This window comes from Sceloporus occidentalis, unplaced genomic scaffold (genome assembly GCF_023333645.1).
Source record: "Sceloporus occidentalis isolate IW3139 unplaced genomic scaffold, rSceOcc1.0.p SCAF_3, whole genome shotgun sequence".
NCBI lineage: Eukaryota > Metazoa > Chordata > Lepidosauria > Squamata > Phrynosomatidae > Sceloporus > Sceloporus occidentalis.
This window is the reverse complement of record NW_028316983.1, coordinates 201,490,151-201,501,519: the sequence shown is the minus strand read 5'-3', so window position 1 is coordinate 201,501,519 and position 11,369 is coordinate 201,490,151. Positions and strand designations below refer to the sequence as shown.

General features: G+C 44.9%; 2 protein-coding genes across 2 annotated transcripts; both read right to left on the bottom strand.

The window, feature by feature from the left end:
• Positions 1–1,139: 1,139 nt before the first annotated feature.
• LOC149317357 (uncharacterized) lies at positions 1,140–2,603 on the bottom strand. The gene has a single exon (XM_089518371.1). The coding sequence runs from the start codon at positions 2,601–2,603 to the stop codon at positions 1,140–1,142; it is 1,464 nt and encodes a 487-aa protein (XP_089374497.1).
• Positions 2,604–5,160: 2,557 nt separating this feature from the next.
• LOC149317356 (endogenous retrovirus group K member 10 Pro protein-like) lies at positions 5,161–5,559 on the bottom strand. Its single transcript, XM_089518370.1, has one exon. The coding sequence runs from the start codon at positions 5,557–5,559 to the stop codon at positions 5,161–5,163; it is 399 nt and encodes a 132-aa protein (XP_089374496.1).
• Between the last annotated feature and the right edge of the window lie 5,810 nt (positions 5,560–11,369).

The window sequence follows — 11,369 nt, the reverse complement described above, 5'->3', positions numbered from 1 at the left end:
TCTAAAACACTGCTTTTTGCCATTTGTGATTTTAAACTATCTGTCGGGTATGCTTTGACTGAGATTTCCTGCATGGCAGGGGGTTGGACTGGATGACCCTTGTGGTCTCTTTCAACTCTACGATTCTATGATTCTATATTCTGGTAAGAAATAGCAGCAACAGCAGTAATATAGAAATAAGTAAAGTGTTAATAATGTATTCCTCATTAAGTTATAAATGATGTTTAAAAAATACTAATGCTAATGTGTTACTCTGCGAGCCAGCATGGTGCAATAGTTTGAGTGCTGGACTACTATTCTGGAGACCAGGGTTCGATTCACAGCCTGGTCATGAAACCCACTGGGTGATCTTGAGAAAGTCACATCTTTTCAGCCTCAGGGGAAGGCAATGGCAAAAAGATGTGACTTTCTCAAGATCACCCAAATCTTGAGAAATCTTGCAAAGAAAAACCCATGATAGGCTGCCATAAGTTGGGAATGACTTGAAGGCACACAACAACAACAACAACAACAACAACAACGTTATTTTTATTTTTTGAAAAAAGAATTCTCGGCTATGATAAGAAGTAATTTCTTTAGTTTTAACCTTGGAAATAATCCATGCCATGGCTGTAAGATCTGGAACTGTTTACTGCATAAATGCCTGGTCTTGTATGACTGGTGAAATATCCTGGTGTTTGCTAATATTGTATAAAACCTGATCAAAAAGAATAAGGTAAGACAGAATTCAAGTCTTCTGGGTGTTGAAGGTGTGGCAGCCAATTAACACTTTCTACATGGAGGCCTTTAGCAGGTGTCGCGGCAAGGAGACGCAGAGACGAGAGTGCGGTTCACAAGCCTCTCCAGCCAGGTTTTTGGCTGGGCCTTTTATTGTCATTTTGCTTACATTAATCCGTTGTTTGTCTTACAATCATTTGCTAGTTTACGTGCCCTTTTGCAGTGGAAGCAGGATGTGAAGACCAGCTAAGTCAGCATGGACTTACCTATCAGATTATGGATAAAGCATTGTCATCTTGAGAAAGGGTCGAAGTCCTATGGTTTGCCAGTAGAACTGCCACGCCTTAATCTTGATGAGCATTGCTATCCAGAGAGAGGTCGCAACCCCACGGTTTTGCCCATGAGGTTGCCACATCTCCCTCTTATTTGTTTTTTATGAGCTGGTATACATATCCTGCGAATCGCTGCTTTTCTGCGGCCGTCATTACCCTTCGCGAAAGCATAGTGCACAAGGTAGGAATACATTGGATGAGACAGCAAAGGATAATGAAAAGGAAAAATGCAAGGATACAGTACTGAACCAACGTGCGTGCCCAGCCAGTGGGTAGCCAGCTCCACAATCCCTCCCACCAATCCGCAAGGCTGGACTCTCTTATGCTCTGGGCAAGTTCTTTCATGGTTTTCAGCTGCCTATCTATTTTTTGTCTATTGTCAGTAACATTGAAGCAACACATTCCTTCCAAGCCCACTACTTCATCACATTCTTTATGTTGGAGTAGTAGGAGGTAATCTATGGCAGCCCTATTTTGAAGTAACCCATGTCTTAATTCTGATTGTTCTTGGTTCAACAGACTAATAGCAGTAGAGGTGGTGTTCAAGCTCTTGACAGCCCAGCAAGCTAGTTTCCCGATAGTTTTTGCATTACCAACAGCGAGTCCAGGGACCCCTACAATGGATATTCCTAGAGATAGATATTCACCGGGGGACATAACTTTCACACTGGAATCACAGGATTCATCCAGCGTGTGCAGGCCTGCGGAACGCCTGTCTCGCCGATTTCCAACTCCCACCTCCCGTGGGGGCAGTAGGAGGGTTAATCGGCTCAGACAACATAATGTACCATCCGTTAAATTTGCAGGGATATAATTGAATGTGTAACCTGAGCAAGTCCAGAACCATCCTTTTGGCAGTTCCACATACTTATAGATGTATGAAATATTAACTTGGGCTGAGCAATTAAGCTTGTGGCTGCTGCCCAGGTGGACACAGGACTTGTCTGTGCAGTTTGTCATCCTAGCACAAGTGGCATTGTGGGATGCAACAGTGGGTGTCTGCAGGTGCATGGCTAGAGGGAACAAGCGCTTATGCTGTTTTCCCCAATTATGATACTGGTACTGCAAATTTCTAAGTGAATGATTAGCTGGGAGATCAGTGTAAAACCATGTGTCATTCTGGATATCCTGGGAGGAGTGACACACAGGAATGAGACACGTACTTAACGCCTCCCCTGTTGAGTGTTGTTGCGACAGGCAAAAGGAGGTCTGGTTAATGGATAGCGCAAAGGTTTCCCAAATATTCTGATTTGAAGCAAAGGTACTTTGACCCCCCGCCACTCCCACTAGTATGCCAAAGGTCATGAGAAGACACAAAGAGTTAGCATTCAGGCTTGCTATTAGTGCCAGTGTAAAGTTCTCAGGAGTCTTTTCTTTGTCTTCCTTCTCCATGACGTTGGTGGCCTGCTGGCTTAAGTTTTTAATCATTCCCCAGGTCACAGGAGGGGGTTGGGCCCCCGGTCCTCTTTTCCGGCTTTGCATGCTGGTCTTGGTCCCTGCCAGGTTGATGTTGAAGCTCGGTATGGGATTCTTCAGTCCCCCGTGCCACGACATGAGGCTTGACGTATTTTGCAGGCACCCACACTGGCCCTTCGGGTGTCTGGACAGCAGCGTAACCTCAGCCCCAGGTGATGAGTTGTACAGGGGCACTCCAATCTTTCCCAGGCAGGATGCGATACCTCACCAACGGCCGTGGGAGAGGACCTGCAGAGCGGAAGTGTTTTTCAACTTGAGAAAAATACTGGTTAGTGGCTGTATTTAAGGATAAATTTAAATGATTTATGGTGAACAGTGCTGTGGCCAGTTGTTGTTCAATCTCTGGCAGGTGGGGGAGTAGCCCCTCCTTTTTGTTCTGTTTAGCAAGATGTTGTTTTAAGGTGGAGTTGGCGCGCTCCACAATGGCTTGTCCCGTGGAGTTATAGGGAATGCCAAAGGTATGCTTGATTGCATGTCGGGTTAGAAATTCCGCAAAGGCGGAAAAGCAAAAGGCGGGTCCATTATCTGTTTTTAAGGCAGATGGGGTACCCATAACTGCCATGCATCTCACCATGTGATTTACTGCTCTCGAGGCAGTCTCAGAGGATTGAGGGGTAGCCCATATGAACCCAGAATAGGTATCAACTGTAACATGTATTTTAGACCATTTCCCAAATGGGGGAAAGTGAGTGACATCGAGCTGCCATAAATCATTGGCCGCTAGCCCGCGTGGGTTGACTCCCACTAATGGGGCAGGCCTATAGAAGGAACATTGAGGACACTGCTGTACAATTGCCTGTGCTTCTGTTAAAGGGAGGTTGAACTGCTTGGCCAAGGAGCGAGCATTTTGATGATATAGCTCATGACTGGCAATGGGGTCAGTAATAGGGTATAGGGAGCGGAGGGCTTGATCTGCTCGGGCATTGCCATCAGTGAGAAGCCCAGGCATAGGTTGGTGGCTTCTAATATGGGCCACGAAGAGTGGCGACAATCTCTTTTCTAAGAGGGCCTGGAGGGTCCATAAAAGGGCAAAAAGGTTATCGTCCATTTTCCAGGAGATATAGCCATTAGGAAGTCTTTGCACTAAGCCAGTAACATAAATGCTGTCAACAATTAAGTTGATAGGGATATGGGGAAATGTTTTTAAAGCTAGAATTACCGCTGCCAGTTCGGCTCTTTGTGCCGACTTTTGTGGGGGTGTAAAGATGGCATGCCATTTGGAGTCATGCCATGTCACAACTCCTCTTGTGGGGCTGCCGTCAGTGAAGACGGTCAATGCGTTGGGGAGAGGCTGCAAAACCAGAGGCGATCGCAACAGAATAGGTACAGTAGAAAACAACTGCAGCCTGGCGTCTTTTGGATAATGGCAATCAATGTGTCCAACAAACCCCTCTAAAGCAATTTGTAGATTTTGTGACTGTGAATATAAATGCTCCCACTGTTGTAAAGGCCAGGGAATTATTATGGTTTGCACATCTGTGCCTACCAACTGAAGAACTCGAGTCCGGCCCTTCTGGACTAGCAGGGCAACCTGTTCTGTGACAGTGGTAACAGTACTGGTCAAATTAGTGTTTAAATAGAGCCATTCTAGAATGTACGTTTGTCTGCCTGCATTTTGATAGATGGCAGCAGTGGGTTGCTTTGTGTGAAGTTGTTTCAGAATAGCGAGGCAGACAGGGAGAGTGCCCTGCACTCGATCTGTCCACCTCGCAGCCAAGGCCTGTTCCACTATTTGGAGAGTCTGTTTGTGTGCTGCGGTCAGTGTGACCCTTTCAGATGGATGAGTAGGCTTTCTCAAGAGTGAAAATAAGGCTTGTAAAGTCTCCGTGGGGAGGCAGATATAGGGTCTAACCCAATTAATATGACCTAGTAACTCCTGTAGGTTAATGTAGGTCAAGGTCTCGGGAATGGCAATTTTTGGAATGACCGGATGAGTCATTGCACTCGTAACTTTGTGACCTAAGTATTGGAAAGGTGGTTGCAGTTGGACCTTTTCAGGTACTATTTTCAAGCCACTAGCTTCCAGAGTGCTTTGAAGCTCTGACATCCAATTGGAAGGGAGAATTTTGCCACAGATCAATATGTCGTCCATATAATGGTAGACTTTCAAATGAGGAAATTTAATACGAAAGGGTTGGAGTGCTTGGTCTACATAGGTCTGACAAATGGTTGGAGAGTTCAACATGCCTTGTGGGAGGACCTTCCAACAATATCTTTTAGTAGGTCGGCTATTATTTAGGACAGGAATAGAGAAGGCAAAGTATTTCCAGTCCTTTTCCATTAATGGAATGGAGAAGAAGCAGTCTTTCAGATCAATCACTGCCAGCTCATAGTCTCGGGGCAGTAAATTGGGGTTAGGTAAGCCACACTGGAGTGGGCCCATTGGTTCAATGATGGCATTAATAGCCCGGAGGTCATGTAAGAACCGCCATTTTCCTGATTTTTTTCTTTATAACAAACACAGGGGTGTTGTAGGGACTAGTAGTTGGAATGATATGTTTAGCATCTAGCTGTTCTTGTACTAGTTGTTCTAAGGCCGCAAGCTTTTCTACTGAAAGGGGCCATTGATCTATCCAAACGGGCTTATCAGTTTTCCATGTCAGACTAATAGCTTGAGCAGACATTCTACTCGGGGTTACTCAGGGATGTTTAGAGTGGCATTAAGCTGTTCCAATATGTCTCTTCCCCACAAGTTTATTTGCAAAGGAAGAACATAGGGTTTAACGTACCCTTTGATGTTCGTTGGGTCCGAGTCTAGGGCTATGGCGACCCACTGGGCACTCTGACGTGCTATTTGCTGACCTCCCACGCCTTGAACAGTGGGCGCAGCTTCCAATGGCCAGGAGGGAGGCCACTGGTCCTGGCTGATGACTGACACGTCAGCCCCCGTGTCCAACAGGCCCTGGAACAAAACATTGTTCAACCTTAGCTTCTGTGTGGGCCGGCTACCCGGGGACAGGGCAATCACCGCTGTGACCAACGCATTGTCGATCAGCGGTGATGAGGCAGGGGGATGGCAGGGGAGAATTACCATATGCGCCCAGGAGTCTCCTATTTGTGTTTTGAAAGGCATGTGGGACCATAACTGAACTGTGAGGAGTTGTACGTCCCCTGGTGAGACAGTTTTAGGGATGACATGCAATCCCCTTTCAGAGGCAGCCAATTTGGGAAGGACCAGCCCCACAGCGAGCGGAGGTATCTGGGTTTCACACCGCACACTGACAGAGAGAACCTGACAGCCTCCCTGGATTCCATGAATTTTAAATCTATGCATGTAGTTTTAGCCCCCTCTTTTTCCGGGCTAGGAGCACGCCCGCTGGTCAGTTTCCCTGCGGCTGCGGTGCAGTTGGCAATGGGTTAGAGCGACACTGGTTAGCCCAGTGGTAGCCCTTGCCGCAGTGTGGACATTTCTTTGTGGGCTTGGCACCGTGGCCTTTCTTGCCTTTGGTGGCCCCCCCGCCGGGCGCCCTGCACTCTGACTTAAAGTGGCCTGGCTTTTTGCAATTAAAGCAGTTCCCGGTGGGCCTATTTCCCTTTTGAATTGCCCCTGCAAGGAGTTTCATGGCGTAGTTTTGACTACCAACTTCTGCACATGCTCGGATGTAATCGGCTAAGGTGACGCCTGGCCGATGAATAACTCCCTGCAGGACCTTCTTACAATCAGGATTAGCATTCTCCACTGCTAGTTTTATCAGTAATTCCTCTTGGGCTGTGGTGTTGTCTAATTGTCTAGATAAGGCTTCTTTTAGTCGGTCAATGAATTGGGAGTAAGGCTCCTGAGCCCCTTGCTTCACATTGACAAAGGATTTCATGGGCCTCCCTGCCTCTGGGACTCTTCGAAATGCTCTTTGGACACAGGTACTAACTGCTGCAATAACTAAATCTCCTTGCTGAGCCTGCATTTCCAGTGTGCTAAACTGACCGGATCCGTAGATCTGATCAGGTATAACACCCTCAACATTGACAGAGGTGGCGGCTTGGCGATATTCACTATCCAAGACTGTATATTGGGAGGGGGTCAAAATCATCCTAAACAGATCCTTCCAGTCTTTGGGTGTCATGCGGTAGCCATTTGCTATTCCCTCCACCATCCCTTGGACGAAGGTGGATTTTATGCCAACGTCCGTGACCGCCTTCCTTAACTCCCGTAGTACTGAGAAGGGCAGGGGCTCCCAAGCGTAGTTGATATTATCACCCTCCCTTGTAATTGTGACAGGAAACATGGCAGGATGACTGTCAGGTTCCCACGCCACATCATCATTCCATAGACACTCTCCCTGTCTTTTAGCTTCGGCTATTCCTGCCTCTACCGCTCCCAGCCGGGGCCTTACAGGTGGCAAGGGTGGTGCAACCACCGGCATTGAATAACTGGGTGGATCTCCCGGAGGATGGACTAACGAGGCTGAGGGAGCGGAGGGTTGAAGGCAGGATTTGGGGGCCGTGGATTGGCTTAACCGTCCCACGGCCGTGTTTACTACTTGCCAGGCAATCAAGTGTGGTGCTGCAGCACGAGGTTCAGCCTTTAAGTGATTGCTGATCTTTTCCCATTCCTCCGCTGAGAGCCTTCCCTTCTCTGGGTACCAGGGACACTGGCATGAAATCTCTGCTATCAGATTTTCTATGTCTCTTTGGGTGATTTGCCTATCCCCTGACAACCGCTTAACCATCTCATACAACTCCCTAGCGTGAGACCTTTGCTCGGTGGACAACGTTCCTCCCATACTCACGGGGTCCTGTAGAGGATGTGTGCACAGACTGTTCCAGTCGAGTGAGCTGGGCCGTGGCCGCCTTTTCTGAATCACGTCGGGGTCACCAGCTGTCGCAGCAAGGAGACGCAGAGACGAGAGTGGGGTTCACAAGCCTCTCCAGCCAGGTTTTTGGCTGGGCCTTTTATTGTCATTTTGCTTACATTAATCTGTTGTTTGTCTTACAATCATTTGCTAGTTTACGTGCCCTTTTGCAGTGGAAGCAGGATGTGAAGACCAGCTAAGTCAGCATGGACTTACCTATCGGATTATGGATAAAGCATTGTCATCTTGAGAGAGGGTCGAAGTCCTATGGTTTGCCAGTAGAACTGCCACGCCTTATCTTGATGAGCATTGCTATCCAGAGAGAGGTCGTGACCCCACGGTTTTGCCCATGAGGTTGCCACAAGCAGGGACTTCTATGTTCTAAGTAAACAATATAAATCAGATTTGTAATTTCTATATTCAAGTTTGAAGTCTTGACCACAGCTGAAGTCCATAGTTTAATTGCTTCGTGATAGATATACAGTAAACAGAAAAATGTGGGAATTTTGAAAGCCAGGCTTCTAACCCAATGAAAATGACCTAGCATTAGAATGCTCAAGAAGACATGGGCTGAAACTTTTTAAAAACTTTTTAAAAAATGGGTATTATTGCATGCCTCCGTGCACAGTCCAGAGGCATCCAGTACTGATCTTGGCATCCCATATCTGATCCGTACTTCTCCGGCACTTTTTGAAAGTACGGCTCAGGTACAGGATTCCAAGATTGGTATGGAACACCTTCAGACTGGACATGGAGGTGTGCAATAACACCCATTTTTAAAGTTTTTTAAAGTTTCAGCCCAGGGCCAAGGCTGGGAGGAAAGGCAGTGCAATAATCTCCTATGTCACTATCATCCCATTATATGCTGCTTTTCATATAGCTGTCCATTATTTTCATTTCACATTTCATTCAGTTCCCCACCACCATTACCAGTAATTTAGACCATGGCTCTGCCCCAAAATTATCAGCAGATAATTTTGTTTCATCTTGGACAGTGTTTAAGCCAAGAACTTTTTTGTGTGGTTAGAAAAACAGAACCATGTAGGGTTGTTTTTTTTTAAATAGCCTGATAATATTGCCAAGTTTATTCTGTTCTTTTGCCATTATTATCCATCACTAACATTGCTGTGATGTACTGTAAACCCATTCTTGGCAGTCCTGTTGGTTATAAGTTGCCTTAACAGTTTCCTTATACAGTTTCTTTGATTTTTCTTTGAAAATTCTATGGATAGCCACTGGTTGAGCAAGATAAGAAGAAGCTTATCCCAGATTTTCTTTCTAATATTTGGAAACTGTTTTTCTACACTAATTTTTATACAGTCCCTTTTTTCACAGTGTGCATAAGCTTTTTTAAAGCAACTATTTATCATCACTATCATCAAGGGTGTCATAACCACTGTAAATGCCCAGATCATATGTTATAGTGATGGTTGTTAATTTATGCCATTTTATTCTATAGGATCAGAACAGGCTAAAATATATTATTATAGGGTCACAAAATCCTCTCAATATTACAACACAGAGGTATGCATTTTTACACAGAGTAATCTACTGAGTTCAACTAGACCAACTCTGTATAGAATTTACATGCTAAAATAGTTTTCTAATAATGCCTAAGATAGTGAAAGACACAAAAATAAAAATTACCAAAGAGGCTCATGGTTAAGCTTGGGTAAATTTGTCAACTGAGAGAATTCCAGAATTGGGATGTACTCCAAAAGGCTAATCTTTTACAGAAAATTAAAGTAACCTGCTGAATCCAGTTTTAGGGGAGATAGGGCATGTGTGCCTGTCCTATCTAGTATGGGTTCTCCTTAAGGGATCATGGTGGTGCAGGCAACCAGGTTATGCCCCATAAATGAAAGCAGATGGCTCTGCCTCACTCCCAGAAGGCAAGGGAGCTTTACAGAAAAAGGACAAAACTCACTTATTTACATTAATCACAAATGGAGTAGATCCATTGTATCTATGAGATTTACATAACTCTTAATCTAACAAATCCTGTTCATTCAATGGGCTGATTCTAGTTGGGTCTAATAGCACAGGCTTGCAAAACTGGGGGTCATAAAAGTTTTTTTAAAAATATATCCTGCTTTTATAGAAATTTGGCAGTGATGTAGATTAAAGTCACTTGATTGGACTCAAGTCACTTCAGTGACCTTGGCTTGGACCTGATTCTGCAATAAATGATGCACTGACTCAATTTGTAACTTGCATATATTTAGCAACCGTGCTGGTGTCATTCACTTAGAGCAGCAGGCAAGACCTGTATCCAGAGCACATTTCTCAGGGGGGCATTTGTTGAAATTCTGACATTAGAGAGGACAAAATGAGGGCGCACTGGGAGAGACTATAGGCCTCTACTCCTATTCCTTTGACATGTCCCTAATATGACTTGATATGATAAAGATGACTTGAGCCCTGGAATGCATTCCCTTTGGAAGTAATTGGGCATGATTTATCAAAGGAAACCAGACAATAAGGCTAAAGATAAAAATCCAGCAATTCCACTCTCTATTTTGCTGCCTTGGAGAGTGATAAAGTCTCCTTCTTTAGAAGTTTTAAACAGAGGCTGAGTGGCTATCTCGTGGGAGTGCTTTGATCACATGGCATAGGATTGAACTGGATGGCCCTTGTGGTCACTTCCAACTCCAGATTCTATGATTCTATCCTGGATGTGTAGGTTGGAGATACAGGCAGCTTTTATTGCAGACTGAAGTATGAGTTTTGGACTTCATGTTAACAAGACTGAGCACAGGCCACATTCTGATGGAAAGGGGAAAGGGCACAACTTTATTGGTTAAGCTAAATAGACTTGGCCTACAGCATGAGTCATCAGACAACCACCTGCTGGCTGATGGAAACCTGTTCACCCAGCACTTCTGCTTTGTAGTCCTGGAATGGCATATGTGAGAATTCACTCTAACAGAAGCCACTGTATGGCTCCCTTGCCTTCTAGGAGGGAGGCAGATCCATCTGCTCTCATATGCCTGCACCACCATGATCCCTTAAGGAGAACCCATACTAGATATGAAAAGCACACAGACCCTATCTCCCCCAAAATTGGATCCAGCTCATGCCAAAACTGCCCTGGGTTGTGACAATCAACATTAGCGGTGTGATACCACTAACAACAGAATTATTTAATTAAAAACAAAAAACCAAAGACTGATGAATGGTAAGTAGGGATGACAACTGAAGCCAACTGAATGCTGGTGTGGAGAAGGAAGCAGCGAATATGGGCCAGAAATGGACTGAGTTGAGTCTTTACTTAGCCCTGCCAGCTAACCAGGCTGCCTCTGATTGACTGGTCATTCCAGTTCAAACTGGAGCCTGTAAAATCTGCAGGGACTTCTGAGAAAGAGAAAGAGTCCTTGCACTTGGAATATGGTACTCATCTACACTTCATTTGCAGGTATGATCTACAGATGGGTGCTTGTGGTGAATCAGGAAATGCACTCTTTCTTGGGAAGTTAAATAAATGGAACTTGTGGGGCTATTTGCCTTTGCAGGAGTACTTGTTTGTCACTGACTTCCACTGGAGTAGTACATATTACTTGGTCAGACAAGAGGCTGCTAAATTACCATGATAATGTTACTTGCAAGATGAGTCTCATTTACCAAAAACCTGAAGACAGGCTTTGTTAAGGTGTGAGGGTATTTAACATTATCTTCCTCCTGCTTCCATGTTGTATAGCCTTGGAGGTATTACTCTGAAAGATAGCACAGTAGTGTCTCCAGAGATCAATTACATAATCCTTCAGAATTCTCAATTTTTCTACTTTGCCTTCAGACATACTAATGATTGAGGCAGAAAGGAGAAAAATACTGCATCAGAACTGTGCCACTACTGAACCAAAAATGAATATATTATGAACCTGAGTCCTATTTGCTAGTCACATCAAATTAATTGCTGAATAGAGAATCAACACATGGGTAAATCTCATTAATGCAATGGAGTTACTCCAGTTGGGACTAACAACTAAGAACATGAGGAACTCAATAAACAGCTTGTAAGGAGCTGTTTTCTTCATATTCTGATTATCCAACTAAC

Excerpts from the sequence above, each read along its gene's own strand:
- LOC149317357 (XM_089518371.1), bottom strand. The coding sequence starts at position 2,603 with ATGTCGTGGCACGGGGGACTGAAGAATCCCATACCGAGCTTCAACATC.
- LOC149317356 (XM_089518370.1), bottom strand. The coding sequence starts at position 5,559 with ATGGTAATTCTCCCCTGCCATCCCCCTGCCTCATCACCGCTGATCGAC.